General features: G+C 36.2%; 1 protein-coding gene across 1 annotated transcript in view; it reads left to right on the top strand.

Annotated features, from left to right (window-relative positions):
• GOLPH3 (golgi phosphoprotein 3) overlaps window positions 1-20877 on the top strand; it is a 43056-nt gene extending 22179 nt beyond the window's left edge. The window contains exons 2-4 of the mRNA XM_067545476.1: window positions 4294-4425; window positions 11246-11360; window positions 18916-20877. Of these exons, the coding sequence (XP_067401577.1) occupies window positions 4294-4425; window positions 11246-11360; window positions 18916-19340 (672 nt within the window). The 3' untranslated portion in view covers window positions 19341-20877. The remainder of the gene's footprint in view (window positions 1-4293; window positions 4426-11245; window positions 11361-18915) is intronic.
• The last annotated feature ends 1419 nt before the right edge of the window (window positions 20878-22296 follow it).

The raw sequence follows: 22296 nt of genomic DNA, 5'->3' as shown, positions 1-22296 counted from the left end.
AGAACATGAAATCTATGCAGTTGAAGAATAATATTTTAGTTAACTTTTCACTGCAGACCCACAGGAGGAGCTCAGATATGTTTGAGTGTTGTATTAAAATGTGATTTTAAAAAAATACATTGAGATTGATCTTTCCATAGTTAAGATTGCAACTAGATTCCAGTATAAGTCTTATTTTTAGCTTCCTATAACTTTGGCTAGCAAAATTTGTTTGGCCTGAAAATTGCCAGCTTCACCTCGAAGGCAAAGCTGAATTTTTCTATGTAGTTTGAAGAAATCAGTGTAACTGTTTATATACAGGTCATTTAAAATAATACCTTGATTTGAAATTTTGACTTGCCAAACAATATTTAACTCAAAAAAGGCATCTGTTCTAATGCAGACTTTGAGCAGAGAAACACTGGCTCTTTAATAATTGCCTGTTTGTTGAGACAGTTACAAAAAACCTTACCTTCTGCCTAGTAATTTTAAATTAAGCGTTTTAAAACTGGTTAGCAGACATCTACAAAAATCACAGAAGGTGGTGAAGTAAGGCTTCCAAGGTAGGCTGTGGAATCCCCATCACTGGAAATTTTTAAGAACAGGTTAAACAAACAACTGTCGTGGATTGTCTAGGTTTACTTGATTCTCCTTCAGAACAGGGGGCTGGACTTCAGCCCAACCTTTTTATGATTCTATAAGATGAGTAAATCAAGGATGGTTGGCAGTGTTTCTGGTGAGGGTTGTGTGAGTGGGAAGGAATAGTACCATGTAATAGCACTCTGAGTTGTTTAATGCGATCTGATTTGAATAAAAAATTTGTTGTTATAATGGTGACAAACACTTATCTTCCTTTCCTACTGAACCCAGAGGTTTGAGTTAACTGCTTCTTGCTAAATCAGCCTTAATGTGAATGTGTCTATTATCATGTGCAGTCTTTGCTGTGAACTCAAATATGATCAGTGTTTGTCTGAATTCCTTCAAAAGCCCAATTAGTATGGCAGGTTTAAAATGTCCAGAATGGGTTTTTTGTTTTGTTTTAAATACTCTCCTTGGTGACTGTTCATAGCACTGCAATCTGCTCCTTGAAACATGGTGCTACTTCACATTAAGGTCAACTGTAAATTCTCTCTGAATCTTTCGTCAAGGACTAATAAAAAAAAGATGAGAACTTAGATGGTCTCATGGTTTTAATGTCATCTAACCATCTAGAGGGAGCATAATTATGTTTGTTAAGACTGTAATCATTTGAGCTGCCTTTCAAGATCACTTGATTGAAAACTGTTACATGGTTTCTTGCTTAACTCATACACAGGAGTGAAGTCATATATGTTTTTGGATTACCACTGAAGTGGGAAAGTTTATATCTGTAGGGATTACTGTGATAGTAGTGAAAATAACTTGAACTGGTTCAAAAAATTAATTTTAAACAAAACCAGTCAAGGTTGCTAAATAACTAGGTCCTAAATAATTAGAACGTAAAAGCAAGGAAACAGATAGTTATGAACCTCATGAATCTTAAACTGCCCACATAATAAACACATTTTAATCAAATATAAGGAAATGTGTATTTCATTGTGACACAACCTTAACTCTGGCCAGTGGATTTTTGTGTTTTGGTTTCATTTCAATTGCCTTATTTTTCTTTCAAAGGATACTGCTCAGTGGGAAATGCTAGTAGGGATTGTCATTCTGGATCAAACCAGTAATCCATCTTGTCTAGTATCCTGCTTCTGACAGTGGCCGGGACCAGATGTTTCAAAGACTATAGTGCGCAAGTTAAAAAATAACCTATCCATAAGAAAAGCTTCTTTCTAGCTCCCACTAGTTAGTGGTTTGGCATATGCTCTTGAGCATAAGTTTTTTGGTATTTTTTAAAATAACCTGTATAAAGGTGTTAGTTTCATCTAATGACTGTGGATTTTGTTAATATTCATACATAAATAAATATAAATATTCCTTTTTGATTCTTCCTGAATGCTTGGCCTTACTGATACTTCACAGCAAAGAGTTCCACAGGTGCTTAATGCACTGTTTATTTTTATATATAAAAGCACTTTCCTTTGTCATTTTTAATATTTTGACCAGTTGACAGAATTTTTGTTCATAATTACTGCGAGAATAATGTTGTATATGTAGTTTGATAAAAACTACATATACAACATTAATGTATAGCAAAATCATGAATGTATGCATGATTGCATTATAGCCTGGTATAGCTATACGACATATTTGATTCGAGAGCAATATAAAATTTCATGCTTCATGGTTTAATACAATCTGTTTTGGGGTTAGCATGAAACTTTCATGAGGAGGCAGATTATCCTATATTTGCGTACTGGGGGGGTTTCTTGCACCTTCCTTTAAAACATCTGGAGCTTGCTAATGTTGAACACAGGATACTGGACTGCGGATGTGACCCAATATGGCTTTTCCTATATTCCTATTTGATTTTTTTTCCTAAAAGCTTTTGTTTTGTCCTATATTTTAAGTTTGCTTATGAAAAATACTGGTATGGAACAGCATAGATTGCTGTATAGTTAAAATTGAAATTCGCCTCCCATCCATCATAAACCAGAGTTTCAACCCCCTTCCAAACTTTGCAAATGCATTCTTCTTTGCATTCAAAATAAATATCACTTAGAAAATTAGTTTGTCTTGAAAATTGCCTAAACTAAGTATTAACGTGAACTACTCTAAGTCAAAACACTTGAGACATAAGTGACTTTCAAATTGACAGTATTCCTTTGAGTGACATTAAAGTCATGACAAAAACTCAAGCAATAAGATGTACGCAAGTCATTATACCAGGTGTTCCTCACAATTAGATAGAAAGATTTCTTGGGTCATCTCTTCCATTTCTTCTGCCTGTTCAGGACGTTTTCCTAAGCAGAATGGTATAAAGATCACAGAAACCTAAGATAGTACTGTAGACTTGCTTCATGAAACATCCTTAAATTGCGATCTTGTGGCAAGTATAAAAACTATTTACAATAGGCTTAACCAGTTGTATTCAAAACCGTGAAACTAATGACTAGAAAAATAGCTAAGTATGATAGAATTGGTTTGAAAAACTACTTTCTTCAATTTACTCTTCTCAAGCAGAATAGTGTTGCATATAATTACGAGTCTACCAGATTCGTGGCTGTGAAAATCATGTCATGGACTGTGAAATCTGGTCTTTTGTGTACTTTTACCTTATAATATAATATAAAAGTATACAAAAGTGCACAGCATTTCTGAGTCTGGGGGTCTTCACCCAAAAGTGGGTCGCAAGCCTATTATAGGGTGGTCGTGGTATTTCCAGCCTTCTGTTCTGCCTTCAGAGCTGGATGCCTGGTCCGCAGCCCCCGTTCTCTGGTCCCCAGCTCTGAAGACAGAGTGGAGAGTGGCAGCTGCTGGCCGGGTGCCCAACTCTGAAGGCAGTATCGCTTCCAGCAGCAGTGCAAAAGTAAGGGTGACAGTACCGTATCATGCCACCCTTCTGCACTGCTGCCTTCTGAGCTGGGTGCCCGGCCAGCAGCTTCCACTCTTCAGTTACCCAGTTCTGAAGGCAGCGCAGAAGTAATGGTAGAAATACTGCAACTCTGCTACAATAGGCCTGTGAGAACCCCCAGTTGGAGAAATGCTGCGGAGAAATCACACATTGGTCACAGCATAAATAGCAAATTTTGCGGATGTGTTTCATGCTATTTATGCTGTGTCCAACCTGCGAAAAATATGTGATTTCTCCCCATTTTAAGTAAATCCCTTCATATAATCTGTGGTTGCTTGTTAAGTATTATGCATAATAATGCTATTTATCTTAAAAGTAATCTAAAAGCCAGTGTTAAGCATTTCATCAGGGCCATTCTACTTATGAATGTAAATGTAATGTTAGCATTGCTCAAGAATCACAGATGGTACTATTTAACCAGTAGAGTGTCTAAATTAGACTACAATTTAAACTTTGAGGTCTGAAAAATTAATTGCAAAGATAATTTGTATATACTGCTTGTGCACATGTGTAACACAGCACACTGAAAATAACTAAATAGCTGTCACTTACTGCAATATTTGTTTTAATTTTCTAATGTTTCACCTCTCTTCAAAGACAGATTGAGAAACCAATTAAATAAATCTGCGATAGGTTCTCTTCTAGATATTCTGTATAGAGTGGTGGGTAAAAAGTTAATTTTTTTCAGGTGCAATGGTAGGGAGAAGAAAATTGACCTTTTCCTGAAATTCTGAGATTTGGCTAGAGAAGACAGCAAGTCTTTCTGTTTTCAGGAACAGATAGAAAACTTTTGCTTTAAGTTGTCTTTCCTTCTGCAGGGTTACACGTCTTTTTGGAATGATTGTATTTCCTCTGGGTTGCGTGGCTGTATGTTAATTGAATTGGCATTGAGAGGACGTCTTCAGCTGGAGGCATGTGGAATGAGGCGCAAAAGTCTGTTAACAAGAAAGGTAAGAGGAAAAGGCAAACAAAATCTGTCAATTTTTTGTCTGTCTAAATTACAATTTGAAAAATGAAAAAATCTTTTTCTGTATTCAGATATGTTACCCAGTCATGATCAGGGCCTCATTCTGCTAAGAGCTGTACAGTATACAGATTATGCTGTGTGTACACTTTCCGCATGGTCCCTACCCTGAAAAACTTGTAAAAGGAGTTAATGAATTGATGTTCATAACATCAAAAATATTAAGTATCTGAGTCCCAATTTAGTAAAATACTTAAGTATTTGCCTAATTTAACACATGGTCAGTCTCACTGAAGTCCATGGGACTAATCCTGTACTTTGAATTAGGTATGTGCTTATATACCTTGTTGAATCAGGGCCCTGATTAGGCTAAAAATTTGAGTCAGTCTTTAATCCATCACTTTTGCACCTGGATTTTGAAGGATTTATTTTAAAGTCACCCTTTATGGAGATTCCTACAGTACTTGGGGATTATTAATCATAGCAGTGTTAATGGAAATTTATAAAAAGAAGTTATTGAAAAATGGTTAAATGTTACCTTTTTATCACAAAATAAATTTACTTTTGTGGGCAGACTGCCCTGTCAGTGTTGTCTTTTGCTCAACTTTTTAAAGCAGAGTTTGAAAACTTTCCAAGCCTCCTCCCAACTTCCTCTCCTTCCGAAGAATTGGACCTCTGTTCAGGCAGACAGATCTAACTACTGTTAAGTCTAGTCCAGCTGTATTCAGCATTGATTAGTTTGCACAAAATCTTCTATTCCTTCCCCCAAAAGCCTCATACAGTCTCTTTGGTTTGTCAAACATTCAAGAATGTTCCTTAAAGGCTATATTTATTCTGTATGATCCTCATATCATTACTGTTTTTCTTCCTAGAATTTTTTAAAACTCTGCTTTTAATGAAAGTCTAAAAGATGTATTATATTAAATGAATCTGTGCATATGTGCAATCAGGGATAAAAACCAAATAGCTATCTTGCATTTTATTTTGTGTATTTATTTTTTAATAAAAGAGAACTTGGAGTTAAAAGATGTTTCAGTCTTAGGTGTTTTGTTTTTCTGGTGTTTGTTGCTGTTAAAAGAATACTTTTTTAGTCTCTAAATTCCAGCTACCCATATATGAAATATTTAACCTGAAATGGATGAAAAGGTTATGCTGGGTTTAAGGAATAACACAGCTAAAAGCCCTAAACGCTAGTATTTAAAATGTTCTTTCTTTCACATCTCGTGCACAAGAAGGCACTTCCAAGGTTGAAATCAGGAAGGCCAAAGCACAATTTGAGTTGCAGCTAGCAAGGGGCATGAAGGGTAACAAGAAGGGTTTCTACAGGTATGTTAGCAACAATAAGAAGGTCAGGGAAAGTTTGGGCTTAATTGGGGTTGATCCTACTTTGAGCAGGGGGTTGGACTAGATGACCTCCTGAGGTCCCTTCCAATCCTAATCTTCTCTGATTCTATGATCATTCACTTTGGCGCACACATTCCACACAGTTTTGCACTCCAGAGACCTTCTTATGGTAAAAATAAACAAAAGGTTTAATAGAAAAATCACAGATTCTGAGATGAAATACTAAGGAAAAGTAAACACATATGTTACACAGAAAATAAACACACAGATGCAACTTCAGGCTTCGTACTTCTATGTTAGATAAATTTCCTTTTCTAATACCTATTGCCTCTGAACAGTTTTCCAGCATGCTCCTGAGCCCTAAGGGGGGGATCCAACATTCACGGACAGCCTCCACCTTTGAGACTGTCTCTGAGTTCTGGATAGCCGCCTCTTCAGACCCATTCTCTTTTAAGTGTTTGCAGGTTTTTTTCTTCTCAGACTATGCTGGTTCATGGTGGGAGTAATTCCCTCTGGAGTTGGTAGTTGTGATTAACTGTAATGGTCCATCACTTGTCTTTTCTTGGGTTGTACCATGGGTTGTTACTTGCATCTGACTTTATGTAAACAGCTGGCTTGGGAGGAGCACCTCCCTTCTGTGAGGTATATTTGAAATTGTGGTACAGGTTATGTGAATAGAATATTATGTACATAAATGCATAAATTCACAGACAGTCTGTATACATATGACGATCAAGTTCAGAACTTTACAAGCTTTCATAAAACCTTACTCAACATATGAGTATATACAATAACGTATACAAACAGTTGATTCAATTGCTTACTCTTTGGGGTTCAGAACCCCTGTGCGCAGGTGTCTGGACCCTGATTGTCACAGCCGTCTAAGTTGAATATCAGTTGACTTCATTACCCTTCTTTAAATCAAAAGTAATTTCCTTTACGACACATTGAGACTCAATAACGTGTTTATAATCTTTTTCATTATAAATGTCAAAGGTCTTGTCTTTCCATTCTCCTGACAGAGTTCGCTTTCACTCCATGTGATGGGGGTTCACAATAGTGTTACACTTGGGCAGGTTTTTAAATTTAAGTGGTGCTCTCGACCCAGACCACTTATTTCCAGACAAATCCCCAAACTGTTGTCATCCTGCATCAATGTACTTGCGGTTCTTCCTGAGTCATGTGGCTACAGAACTCCTTATCTTTGCATGTTCAGAATCAAACATCTGCTATCAGCCTCAGTTCCCATATTCATGTTATTGCTCCCAAGACAGTTTGTTGAATCAGGAATTATATGTGGCAGCACCCTCCCTCTTGGCCCCCTAATATTTCTCATTTTGCTGTGGACAAGTAAATACAAGGGGGTATCGGTCTGAACTGAGAGTAACTGGATGTTCAGATAGGCTTTAAGGCATCTCCTTTCTGCAGTTGATCAACAGAGACCAATCCAAAATCCACTAGTGGGAGTCTTTCAAGTGACTTCCTTGGGCATACATGCTCAGGTCAGGCTATCTTTTGGAATTAGGAAAGGAGAATGAATTGAACAAAATAAAATATAAAATAGTGTGTGATTCTCAGTGCAAGGGAAGGAAAGGTTGTAGTATACACTTTAAATCATTTTATTTGCATTAAAAATTACTGATCTGTAGGTGTGGAAAATACATAATTGGTTATTATGGAAGTTGTATGCTTCATATTCTCTGCCTTTAGTAATCATGGTTTTCTTTGCTTCCCAAATGTGTGGTACTTTTTACCACGAGCCTCTTCCATGTCGTATAGTGATTCTTCTACATAATATGTTAAAACAAAAACTATTTGAAAGCAAAATGCAACTGTCAAATGTTAAGCAAGACCATAAAGCAGTCTTAAATGCTAAATTTGGAGATAGATACAGCAAAATCTGGCATGCAGATTCAGGTACAGGAAGCTCTATAAATGAAAATATAAAAGTAATTTACGTGTGTTTCACAGATCTTAATGATTCAAACACTTGTAAACAATGTAAAAACAAATGAAAAGACTTTTTGTTTGACAGCTATAACTTATCCAAACTGATACATATTAATGAATCTCATGAAAATTGTTGAATAAAACAGTTTAACAAACCATTGCATTTCAGATTTGTAAAAATAAACATTTTATACTACAGCAGTATGGTGTGGTGGTTTTTAAAAAAAAAACTTAGTGCCTCCATGGGATCAGAGCAGCACAGACCTCTTTCTTGTTCTACTCTCTCCCTTCCCTTGTCTGCATTTCTAGTTAGGAGTACAGAACTTGTATAGCTCATGGATTATAGGCCAGAAGAAACTATTGTGATCATCTAGTCTGACCACCTGCATAACGCAGGCCATAGGACCTCCTTGAATTATTTCCTGCCTCAAATCCAATAGCTGTGGTTGAAATAGAACATTATCTTTTAGAAAAGCATCCAATTTTGATTAAAAAATTTTCAGTGATAGAGAATCCACTGCAACCTTTGGTACATTGTTCCAGTGGTTAATTAATGGCATTGTTAAAAATTGGCACTTTATTTCCAGTCTGAATTTGTCCAGCTTCAGTTTTCAGCCATTTGAGCATGCTACATCTTTGTCTGCTAGACAGATGAGCCTTCTGTTATCAAATTTCTGTTGATGGGCAACTGGCTGCAGAAAAATGGCAAATTCTTTGACAAAATGCTCTATTTTGTGGCATAATGGAAAAATATCTGCTTTTATGGCCACAGAATCTATATAGGCCGCAGAGTCTATAGAGCTTTGACTGAGATGAATGGAGCAATTTACATTTCTTAAAGCAGCTAATTCGGCTGGTGTTGCTGCATCAGTTTATGTTCGGTTCACCTTTTTAAGAATAGTTCAACTACATTTCATGGAAGATGTGGACAAATTGGAGGAAGTCCAGAGAAGAGCAACAAAAATAATAAAAAGTTTAGAAAACCTGACCTATGAGGAAAGGTTTAAAAAACCTGGGCATGTTTAGTCTTGAGAAGAGAAGACTAAGGGTATGTCTTCACTGACACTGACAAATTTGCCACCGTAGGATCGATTTATCTGGATCGATTGAGCGGTCAGTGATGACCCAGTCAATCGATCCGGAAGTTGACGTGTTTAAACCATCCCCTCAAGTGGTGAGGCGCAGTGAAGATACCTACACAGAGTAGCTTGCGTAACTCCCGTTGACTGCTGCCGAATTTGAAGGTAAGTGTAGACCAGGCCTGAGTGGGGACCTGATTACAGTCTTCAGATATGTGAAGGGCTGTTATAATGAGGACAGTGATCAATTGTTCATCATGTCCACTGGAGGTAGGACAAGAAGTAATCAACTTAATATGTAGTAAGGAAGATTTAGGGTAGATATTAAGAACAACTGTCTAAATTTAAGGGTAGCTAAGCATTGGAATAGGCTTCCAAGGGAGGTTGTGTAATTCTTTAAGAACAGGTTAGACAAACATCTGTCAAGTTGTACTGGGTAGTCCTGCCTCAGAGCAGGAGGCTGGACTAAATGATCCCTCAAGATCCCTCCCAGCCCTACATTTATATGAGTCTATAAAATATATCTCTTATGATAACCAGAAAAAGTAGCACTCAGCTATGGCCGATCTTTGTTTTTGTGATTTAAAATGTCATATAGGTCTGTTCTTCCCACTTTGGCTGGGGATTAGATATATATGATGGATGCCTTGCTTATTAGAAATACAAACCTATGCATTTTGTGCCACAAATCACCTATTAATGCAGATCAAACCACCACATATCACTTGAATATCTTTGGGCACTGAGTTCTTTCAGACTAATTTTATTAATTTTATGCCATCTGTTTCTGAGCTTTTTTTCCCCTTTCAGTCTTATGGCTTCAATCACACTGTTTACAATGCTGAAATTCAGGTTTTCATGTTCCTGAACCATGACCGATATCTGCATGGCAGATCTTTATCTTTTAAAAAGTGATTCTCAGTTTTGCTGCTATAGTAATAGTCATAGTTTGAAGCCGGCAGGGACCACCAAATCATCTAGTCTGACCTCTTGTCTATCACAGGTCACCAACACCTCCCACACAAATCCGACAATCCAGACAACTTGGGGTTGTCCCTCCTTTGCACCAGTATGTGTAAATTGAAAACGTTGGATTTTGAATTCTATCAGTGCCTGTATCAAATGTGTTTGCTAGAACTGAGTGATTTTGTTGTTTCCAGAATATTGAAGTCCACCCAATATTCAGTTTTGATGGTAAATCATATCCAGAGGAAAGTCAAGTTTACCAGTTACTTGACAGCACCCTTCTCCACAAGGTGCTAATTTTACCAGTGTCATGGATTCCGATTTTTGGGAGGGGGCTAATTTAATATTCATGCTCTGACAGATTTTTTTTACAGATAGATAGTATGATTGGGAGGCAGCTACTCTTGTATTATAACTCCAGATTTGACTCTCTTTTGGGCTTTAGACAAATAACTTCCTAATTTCACTAGAGTTCTGTGTGGATTGGTTTAGTTTTAAAGCACTTTGAAAATGAAAACTTTTGTTGTGTTACAAATAGTGAATAAATACGGGATTCTCTTCACGAATGCCGCAGATATACTGTTGAGACTCTAAGAAATCTGCATTTAAAATTGTCCTTTGAGAATGGGTCTCAGTTAAAATAATATCTAATCTCACTGTTGCATGGCTTATAATTGTTGCTACTATTGAGAGGTATTCCAAATATGCTAAAAACTTGTAATGCAGTTCTTCTGCATGATATCTTTAGTGTAAGATATGAAATAAGAATTATGCTGCATATTTTGTGCATGCTTTGCCTAAGATACCTTTTTAAAAAGTAAATAAAAATCATGTTGCCAGATGTGACCTGCTGAGCAGTAGTTGCTATTTGCAACAGAAAGAAATAAAATTATTATGGAAGAAAGTGAGAGACCACAAAGAAACTTTGATGCATAGTTACCTGCTGAAGTGTCAATTCTAAAAATTAAAGTGTAGTAAACCTAAGCAATACAGGTTATTTTGGAGGTTCAAAAAGGCTGACTAATAAAACTTAATCAGGGTTTCTCTTTACATAATGATCAAGTTTAGAAGTTGGGAAACAGTATGTGCAAAGTCTGTCTATAAATGACTTTACTTGATAATTACACAGTGTTTATTTTTCACAGTTAAATTCTTGACAGCCTTAAATTTTTGTACAGCAGAAGTACATACTGGAGTCATCAGACTCGATGAAATGAACTTTTAAATAAAGCTGCACTGTGGGTTCTTCAAAGAGAGAGAGGAAATTGTTTGTTGGCTTTTAAGTTGGTTTTAAATTGTTTCAAATAGAACGTTCCTGATCAAAATGTAATGTGCACTGTTGAGAATTGCAGATCAAATGTGGAATTAAGGTGCATTTTCACAGTTTTTATCCTAGATGCTTAAGATGTATAAAATTAGATGAAAATATGGAGGGATGACATAATGCATTCATTTACTTGCCATCAGGTGATCTGCAAGTCAGATGCTCCCACAGGGGATGTTCTACTTGATGAAGCTCTGAAGCACATTAAGGAAACCCAGCCTCCCGAAACAGTACAAAACTGGATTGAACTGCTTAGTGGTAAGATATTGACATAGCAAATGTTTTAAATGTTTTTAAAAAGTAATTGTAGTTAACCATCATCCTTGGATTAGAGGGTATATTGTAAACTTCTTGGGGAAGTAACGGACATTTGGTGTGTTGCAGTACTTATCAGAATGAAGTCAGTAGGACAATACAAGTAATGCTGGTATTGGGTTGTTAAGATAAAAGAAGGGATCCAGAGATAAAATTCAGGGATGCTATTTGCCTGGCACTACAGATTTTGGGGGATATTAAACCAGAATATTTGGGAACACTGCATCTCCTCTGTTGAGAAATAACAGTTGAATCCATAATAACACAAGTCTTCCTCTCTAAGATATAAGCCTCTCATCTGGAAGAAGGGATAGCTGCAGTTCAGGTTACATCCTTATAGGAATTTATTGTTCATGTCCTCCAAAGATCTTGCCAACATCCTCCAGTGAAGAAAGAGAAGTGAGGAACTGATATTTCAAACATAAAATAAGGACAGAAATATATAAATAAAGTTGGAGGTTTTATAAATCAGAAAAAGCCCACAACTTTCTTTTCTTTTGTTTCACAATTCACCATTCAGAGAAACTTACCAAATATTTTAAAATTTGACTAATCAGAGTAGACAGTTCTAATCTTTTCAGAATGAAGGATGCAAGATAGTTTATTTGGACCCAATTGCCTTGATATAGTTCCACAAATAGGTATTAAGAGATGGAATGCAAATTAGATTATCACATCACTGAAAAAAATGTTAATTGCAAGTACACTTAAGTCCATGACAGTTGTTCTCCATATAGTGCGTCACTTGCACTGAAATGAAAAGAGAATTCTACCACTGAATGATGACCATCTTGTTTTATGTAGTGCCTTTCATCTCAGTGTAGCCAAAACTCATTACAAAGTTGTTTGTCTGCAGGATGATTAATTTAAATCAAAATTATTTAAATTATCAGTTTGTCATGATTTAAATCAGCAAGCAGGAAATCTTGATTTTAATAATTTTTTTAATCTTGTTTCACCTTTATACTTTTTAGGTATTTTCCCAAAGAGAGAGTCATTCTTCTTGGTTGGTATAACCATTGAAATGTGTTGATTTGCAAACATTAAATAGCTTTTATGCTAAATATAGTACTAATTTTTGCTAACCAGGGGATATGCCATCTATACTCATTTTCTTTAAGCAGTTATATAACTTAGTATGCATTTATTTGGATTCTTAATTTTTACATTTTTTTATGTTAGAAAATGGTGAATGATACATTTTTTATTTACTAGATAATATTTTACTCAGGATTTATCAAGATGTATTTGGATGGAATTGAAATTCAATTAAAAATGTACAAACCTGCCTTTTTAAAATTATTTTGTATTTGTAAAGTAAAACTACCTTGTGTGATGGATACACAAGGGAAAAAATAAGTTTTTATAAGAAAATGTTTTGCATTTTAAACTGATTTGTTAAACAAAGGAAGTATTAACTAGTTAGTGAATTGACTGACTGTTTCTGGTTACCATGAGCCAGGTTTCAAAAGTATTTATGTGCCTAAAAATGCAGATGGATGCCTAATGGGATTTTCAAAAGTAGCTAGGTGCCTAATTCCCGTTAAATCAAGATGAAATCAACATGAAACCTGATTAAGCACTGTTTAAAAATCCCACTGGGATTTTTGAAATTTTTTTGAAATTTTAGGGGCCTAACTGTTGTTTAAAAATATGGCCCCATAACCTTTAATTTTTTAGAATTGGTGGATCTCAGCTTCTGCCATCTCCTTGATTATTTTCATTGACTGGGAGTGGAACAATAACCATATTGGATCAGATCAGTGGTCCATCTAGTTCAATATCCTGTCTTGTGACAGTGGCTGGTGCCAGATGCTTCAGAGGGAATGAAAAGAACAAGGCAATTATAGAGTGATCCATTCCCTGTCATCCAACCCCAGCTTCCAGTAGTCAGAGAGTTAGGAACACCCAGAGTGTGAGATTGCGTCCTTGACCATCTTGGCTAATAGCCATTGATGGACCCATCCTGCATGAACTTACCTAATTCTTTTTTGAACCCAGTTATACTTTCGGCCTTCACAGCATCCCCTGGCAATGAATTCCACACATTGACTATGCATTTTGTGAAGAAGTACTACTACCTTATATTTGTTTTAAACCTGCTGCCTATTAACTTCATTGGGTGACCCCTATTTCTTGTGTTATGTGAAGAGGTAAATAACACTTCCCTAATCACTTTTTCTACTCTATTCATGATTTTATAAACCTCTATCATATGCCTCCATAATAGTGGTCTCTCTTCCAAACTGAATGGTGCCAGTGTTTTTAATCTCTCCTCATATGGAAGCTGTTCCATAACTAATAATTTTTGCTGCCCTTCTCTGTACTTTTTCCAATTCTAATATATCTTTTTTGAAATGAAGCAACCAGAATTGCACTCAGTATTCAAGGTGTGGGCGTTCCATGGATTTATATGGTCGAATTATGATAATTCTTCTCTTATTATCTATCCCTTTCCTAATGGTTCCTAACATTCTGTTCGCTTTTTTGACTGATGCTGCATATTGAACAGATGTTTTCAGAGAACTATCCACAGTGACTCCAAGGTCTGTCTTGAGTAGTAACAGCTAAGTTAGACCCCATGCCATTTTGTATGTATAATTGGGATTATTTTTCCAGTTTGCATTACTTGGCACTTATCAATATTGAATTTCATCTGCCATTTTGTCACCCAGTTTTATGAGATCTCTCTGTAACTCTTCACAGTGTGCTTTTGATTTAACTATCTTGAGTAATTTTGTATCATCTGCAAACTTTGCCACCTCCCTGTTAACTGTATTTTCCAGATCATTTATGACTGTGTTGAACATCACTTGTCCAGTACAGATCCTTGAGCGTCTCCGCTACTTACCTCTCTCCATTGTGAAAACTGACCATTTATTCCTATCCTTTGTTTCCTGTCTTTTAACCAGTTACTGATCCATGAGAGGACCTTCCCTCTTATCCCATGACTGCTTACTTTGCTTAAGAGCCTTTGATGAGGGACCTTGTTAAAGGGTTTCTGAAAGGCCAACCAAGTACACTATATCCACTGGATCACCCTTATCCACATGCTTCTTGACACCATCAAAGAATTCTGATAGGTTGGTGAGGCATAATTTCCCTTTAAAAAAGCCGTGTTGACTCTCCCTCAACATACTGTATTCATCTATGTATCTGATAATTCTTGTCTTTACTATAGTTTCATCCAGTTTACATTGTATTGAAATTAGGTTTACTGGCCTGTAATGGTCAGGATTGCCTCTGGACCCTTTTTTGAAAGCTGGTGTCACATTAGCTATCCTCCAGTCATCTGGTACAGAAGCTGATTTAAATGATAGGGTACATACCCCACAGTTAGTAGTTCTGCAATTTCATATTTGAGTTCCTTCGGAACTCTTGGGTGGATACCATCTTGGTCCTGGTGACTTATTACTGTTGAATGTATCAATTTGTTCCAAATCCTCCTCTAATGACACCTCAATCTGGGACAGTTCCTCAGATTTGTCACCTAAAAAGAATGTCTCGTGCAGGAATTTCCCTAACATCTTCTGCAGTGAAGACCTGTGCAAAGAATTCATTTAACTTCTCCGTAGCAGCCTTATTTTGAGTGCTCCTTTAGCACCTTGATCATCCAGTAGCCATACTGATTGTTTGGCATGCTTCCTGCTTTTGTTGTACTTAAATATACATATATATTTTTGCTGTTAGTTTTTGTCTCTTGCTAGTTGCTTTTCAATTTCATTTTTGGCCTACCTAATTACACTTTTATACTTGATCTGCCCGAGTTTATGCTTCTTTTTATTTTCCTCTGTAAGATTTGACTTCAAAAAGAGTTGACTTTGACAACTTTAAACCGATATCGTTTTGCCTCTAACTGCCTCTTTTACTCTGTTTAGTTACGGTAGCAGTTTTTGGTCCTCTTATTGTTTTTTTTAATTGGAGATGTGCATTCAGTTTGAGCCTCTATTGTTATGTTTTTAAATAGTTTCCATGCAGCTTGCAGGCATTTTACTCTGGTGACTGTTTTAATTTCCATTTAACTATCTTCTCATATTTGTGTAGTTCCCCTTTTTGAAGTTAAATGCTAGTGTGGTGGATATCTTCCCCCCACCTCCAATAAGGATGTAAAATTTAATTACATCATGGCCACTTTTACTGAGCAGGTCAGTTATATTCACTTTTTGGACCAGGTCCTGTGTGCCAGTTAGGACTAAAAAAGCTTTCTAGTTTTTTCAAATCCCTACTGGTTTCTCAACTTTGAATGAAATAGTCCACATGAAGAAAACATTCTCTTTGCACTGATGCTAGCAAACTAAATCAGAAGTAATTAAGGCCAAAGGCTTCCCTGCACAGCAGAAACTGAAAGTACTTACATTTAGAAAAATGTAAATGCCAGCATTTGCTCCATTATAAAGACTGAAAATAATCTAGATACTTAATGCAGTGTATAACGCTGTGACGTATTTATAAAACTTGAGTTGACTTCAAAGATGGTTTTCTCCTTATTCTATATGTAAATTAAAAAATCAGCACTCTCCAACTCATTAACATTTGAGGAGGGCTCTTTGATGCAGCATATTTTATTTATTTAAATTATTTTAATAGATTATAGTAAAATTATGCTTTAACATAAATCGTCACAATTTCAATTTAATTTTAAAGAGGTTTATGTTAAACAAAGAAAAATATATTTAAATTAAATGGATCTGATTTTTTTTAAATCCTCTATTTTTATCAATCCTGTTTGTCTGTTACTTCACCCAGAATGCAAATGAAGTGCAGCTACTCTTGAATGAACTGCAGCTGTTGTTCAACAGTACAAAGCAACACTATGTAGCTTAGAAAAGGAAGTGAAGAAAACTACTTAGTTTAGTTGAAACAACGTGACTTCAGGACAACCAGAATGAAGTTAGACAGCTTAAATCAGTGTTACCTTTACACTATTCTTTTTTTTCTTGTGTGTGGCACAAGTAACTCATATCCATTTTTAAATTAGAGTGGAGTCTCTCTCTCTCTGTCTCTCTCTCTCATTCCTTCCGGTTCTTACTGGTATACCCCTTTCTTCTTTCCTTCCTTCCTTCCGTCTTTTCTTCTCCACTGATTTACTTTTTCTCCTACTTCATTTCAGACCTCACATGCATTATCACCATCACTCCTCTCTCCCTCTCTTTCACTGTGCATGAATTAATGGGAGAGGGAAAGAAAAAAGAAGAGATGGGAAAGAACACCGCTGTGGTTCAGTGGGAATTCTGGTTAACAACCCCCTAATCTTGCAAATATTTCTACAGGTTATAAAGGCATTTGCTTTTCTTCTCCAAAATACGTCATTCAGATTAGCACACTGCTCCTTTCACCATGCTATGCATACTAGGTCAGTAGTGATTCAAAGATCATGTAATGTGTCACCCAAACCTGAGGTTTTCCATTAAAGTATCCTCTATGTTTTGACCTGATTTGAACCTTCTAAGCTTTGAACTCTGAGGAGATCTCAGCATAAAATGGTATAGTGGAATCCTGGATTTACATTCCATTATTTGGTGGCTGGTTTTTGGGTAGGATTGGGGGATCCTTGGTTAAGAGAACTACTTTTTGAAGAGCAATACTGGATTTTTAAATAGACTTTACAACAACACAGACTTTTTTGTTTTTTAGTATGGTGACTGAAGACTTTTCCTGGGAAAAAGCCACTCTAATCTTAAATTAGTGTAGTATAATGTAAGTGTGAGGGAAAGGAAGAGCTGTTGCTTACATGACATCTCTCAGAGCCATCATGGATGTGCAGATTGGGCCATTTTAAGGCCACACTTGTCAAGCAGGAGTAGTTCCTAAGGTGATCCCTAGGAAACAAAGCTGACAGAACATGGAAACTTGTGTCCGAACATCCACTGTTTATGTAAACACAACAAACGTGTCTAGAGGTCTAGTAGTGCACTGTTCTGTGTAGTTCAGAGGTTTGAACACAAGGTGTCACCAAACTACAGATTTCTATTAGCACCTAAAAATTTAAATCTGAGTAGTACAAACAGCTAAAAAAGCAAGGCAATAATTAGTTAACATTCTCTACTTTCTTTTATGGTGATCCATTATTTAGGTACAGGTTCATTCAGGGCCCACCTGAGGAAACCACATTGAATCAGGCAGGGCTCCTACGGAGCCGTATGTCATTCACTAGACAATAACATGCACATTGAAGGAGTCATAAGTTCACAGGACCTCTTAGTCATTCACTACAAAGCTTTAGTCAGTTTTTGATTATGTACATAACTTATTACACATGCATATGCAACACGCTCTGCCTTTCCTTGAAATATTTTGAAGAAGCTGTTAGAAACACCCCCTATAATTTAAAACATTTTAATTGCATATATACAAAATGGCATTTTCAAAGGCCTGTAACTTGCCAAATCAGAACATTTTTTTCATAGAAATGTATGAAAACCCTTATGAAGAAGAGCCATCTCCATGCCAAATTTTTAACTCTCATCTTCTTGCTGGCTTTTCAGAAAGCATATTTTTTATGTCAGGGAAGTTGTTTGTTTATTTTGGGTTTGTTTTCTTTTTTTCTTTCTGAAATGACAATTTTTCTTTAACTTTCAAAAAAATTCACTTTCAACAGACTAGACATTTAAAATTTCAATTCACAAGATGAAAGCTTAAGCAGATTGAGTGATTAAAAATGAGTTAAATTGAAACGTTGGGCAGTTTTAGCTACAGCAGTAGCCATTGCTGTAATACTTTTCACTTATTTACAGAGTTTTACCCCAAAATTTAAAAAAGTGTACTTCATTTAACCTTACATTTTTTTTCTTTTTCTTTAACAATGTGTTTGCAATTGCCTTTCCTTATTTCACGTAAACATCATAGCTTTCTTCAGATATTACAAAAAGATATAATAGTAAAATGTGGATGGTCGCCTTTATCTCAGATTTCTCTATAAAAAGGAAATGAGTATAAAACAAAGAGAAGGATATCTGCGATAAGAATCAGCATTAGCACAACTTTGTCATTTTCAGCCATAGCCATTCTTTCTACCACAGTTTCCCAGCTTTTTCAAGTGGCAGTGCTGGAAATGGACAACTGGGAAAGACTGGAGGGAGATTTTCTTTACTGAGAATTATTCTTTACTGAGAATTATTCACCATTTTCCTCTGTTTCTTCTCCACGTACCATGGTTTTCCTACATACATAAGTGATGACAAATGTATAGTTGTAACAAAGTCATCACTTAGCTTGCATTTCACCTTCAGCAAAGTGCAAACAAACCAGCTATATGTTTTATGTAAGTTTGAGTGCCCTGAAGTTGTTCAGGGAGGCATTCTATGTTCCACATGTAGAAACCTATATATGCTGGCCAGAGGTTAGAAGAGAGCTGCAGGAGTATGGCATCTTTCTGTACCAGGTCGCTATGTAAATTGAAGCCTTTATTTCTGCACTACAGAAAAAAGTAAACATCTTTGTTAATGGTCCAGGTAGAAACTAAACCTTGATTAACTGATTTTTTGTTTATCTTTTTTAGGTGAGACATGGAATCCGTTAAAATTGCACTACCAGTTACGAAACGTGCGTGAACGATTAGCTAAAAACCTAGTGGAAAAAGGTGTACTGACAACAGAGAAACAGAACTTCCTTCTTTTTGACATGACTACCCACCCTCTCACCAACAACAATATAAAACAGCGCCTCATTAAGAAAGTTCAAGAAGCAGTTCTTGACAAATGGGTGAATGACCCTCACCGCATTGACAAGCGCTTGCTAGCACTCATTTACTTAGCCCATGCTTCAGATGTCCTTGAGAACGCTTTTGCCCCCCTATTGGATGAGCAGTATGATTTAGCCACAAAGAGAGTACGGCAGCTTCTGGATTTAGACCCTGAAGTTGAATGTCTGAAGGCCAACACAAATGAGGTCCTGTGGGCTGTTGTAGCAGCCTTCACAAAATAACTGTGTTCAGATTGAAGTGTTCTTCTCTCTTCTTTATGTAAACCAGTTGTTTCTCTTCTACTGACTATTCATGTTTTCTGTAATTTGTACCTTCTCACATGATGAATCAGCTCTTGTTTCACAGGAATGATAGGTGGCGTATTCCCTCTCCCTTTGTGTATCTGTAAATGGATTCTGCTAGTACAAGAGACCTTCCTGTTTAAAAAAAGTTTTACTGCCATATTGGCATTCCATTCCCTATTAAATTAGTTATCTGAAATGCTTAGTTTGGTCTGTTTTTCACTCTTCAGTTGCTGAAATGGTTTAACTTGGAAAGCACCTCAAGGAAGAAACATGCATGCACAGCTGGATCACCAAGTCTTGGGTTGATGCAGATGTGTGCATGCCTCAGTAGCATTCTGCAGTCGTTCATACAAAAGTCACAAAAAGGCCTTTTTAAATCACCAAAGTTAAGTATTGAAGTGTCTGTCAGGACATTTTTATACATAGACATTGGTTCAAATGTGCTTAACAAAATTATTTTAAAATCAAAATATCCATTAAACATCTCTGAAAATAGTTAATGTAAAATGCCCCATAATTTTTACCTCTCATGTAAATCTCTTGTGTACTTAAGTTTTGTTATATTACAACTCTGAATTACGAGGCTAATGTAGAAAGGTCCAGTTGTTTCACAAAGCAGTTTTGGGATGGGATACATTCCATTATATTCTGTATATAGTTTGAATTGTATATTAACAGCCCCCCCCATCTTTGTATTTTTCAAGATTTAATTAGTTGTACACCTGTGCCCCTTACTTGCTTTCAACCATTGCCATTTGATGGAAAGATGGGCCTCTTACAGAGAGCATGTGTGTGAGCTCTGTATGTTCCCAATGTCTATGGAGTTGTACCATCCAGGTACAACTCAGCCTATGCATCGCCTTTTATAATGTTTGTTGTATGGAAAGGATACCAGTTGCTGTCATTGTTTATATTATTTCTGTATGGAAGAGGCTTGTGACGAGTACAGTTCTTGAGTGCAGTTTTTAATTTTGTTTGTACACAAGTTAATGTTTGTCTCTTAAATGTCATAATCTACTTACACTTTAAAAAAAAAAAATCAAATGTCAAACCTAGGAGGTCTTGCATGTAAATTGTTAGCAAGTAATGACTACAGTTCAGATGAGTAAAATTTCTGTAATGGGAAGCTCTACTATGTTAATTATTTTATATACAATTATGTTGATTAGCACAATGTAAAAAAATATAAACTTTGGCTTTTTAAAGTTTATTACCTCTTTACTACCGCTTGTTATCTCCCACTGGCATCACAGTGTAAATATTATGCATTGAGCAAATTAAACATTTTTTTTTCTCATAACATGCATACTGATAGCGGGGCTTACAGGTGTTTAGAAACTTTTTGGTTAACATTCAGAGCAAAAATACTAAGTGGTGTATAACTGTAGAGTTGAAGTTTAAGGGATCCTTAATCTGTATACTAGCTTTTTACCTACAGTAAATAAACTATGATCTTGAAAGTGCCTGAAACAGAGCAAGCATGTCATTTGTATTTTATGTTGCTAATTAGAAAAGTATTACTTTGACTGACAGTTTTAGTTGATATCCCTTTTAAAAGGGGAATTGCTGAATTGTTTTCCAGTGTTTGAGTGTCTCGTGTCCTGCAGATTTGAGTGACTGATGTAAGACAGTCTAAGGCAAGGTAATAGAGTGCAGTTGTATGTGTCACCAGTAGACCTTTTTCACTTTGAGAGCACTGCTTTTCAGCCTACATTAACTGGGCCCCCAGTTTTACACCCCCGGTTTACTTTCATTCACGGATATTGCAGCTGATTTTCAGATACAACCAGGTGATTAAATCTAAATTACCTCAATTCACTGCATCTGTAATTGGTAGGAAATAAATGGAGCCTGGTATTTCAAAATACAGCCCTAAACATTTAATACTACTTAGCATTTGCAGCTCTTAAGTGCTGTTGTTTAGAGAATTCTATTGTATTTAAAGCATATAGTAAAATGTTTCGAACTCAAAATGTCTTACACAGGTCAGTGTAATCAAAACAAAACTGATGTAAATACATACTTTTAAAGGTACTTTAAGGAGATTTATACACCCTGTATGGCAGGGGAGAATAGAGCGAGCATGAATTTAAAAATCCCTTCTGTCAACGCTCGAGATCAGTCAGTGAGAATTTTTTTTTTTGCATTTGATAGACAGCACTTTGTCCATAGCCAGTTTCACTGTGTCTGTCCCATCCTGTTCTAATTTCTGATCAGCTTTCCAAAATAAGGTAAGTTTCAGGTTCACAATGTCTCTTTAATTATCTTTACATTCTTACATCTTCCTTCTGTGGCTGTTTCCCTGCTCTTGTTTTTCTCTCCTGCCCTAATATGGAAGTAAAGACCATTTTTCTCTCTGAGAGAGAAGTAATGATGTGTCATGCACAAGGCAACCAGTAAGGTGATAATGGAAAAATTGGTCAGCTCCATTTTATCATGCTGTCTCATATTACAAAGGTATTCCTATTGCATTTGGATGTCTGATACAATAAAGAATGCTTCCAAACCTGAGCTTTTACAATGAAGATAAGGTGCTGCATTACAGGACTGGCTTTTCAAACAGTCTTGCCTTGACCGCTATTTCAGAAATTAAAAATGCTCACCATGCTAAGAGAGATCATTCAGCTATTCTATATTCTTACATTGTTTTCATCACTGCAGTTAGCTCTTAGTGCCAAACTGCAGACATGATTTGGAGCAGGTTTGGCTGTTGCACGTCCCCAGACTGGCTAAGACCTACTAGATGACCCACTTATTTTGAGGGTGGAGAATGCCAGCTGTAATATTTCACTGATACCTTCAGAGATGCTAAATAGCATTGGGTGTACATTCTCTGAAACAAACTTTCTGGTTATTTATGTGAAAAATTAAATATAGGCTATAAATTTATATC

This window comes from Emydura macquarii, unplaced genomic scaffold (genome assembly GCF_026122565.2).
Source record: "Emydura macquarii macquarii isolate MOO-44397 ecotype Brisbane River unplaced genomic scaffold, CSIRO-AGI_Emac_v2 contig_1045, whole genome shotgun sequence".
NCBI lineage: Eukaryota > Metazoa > Chordata > Testudines > Chelidae > Emydura > Emydura macquarii.
This window is presented reverse-complemented; position numbering and strand designations above follow the sequence as displayed.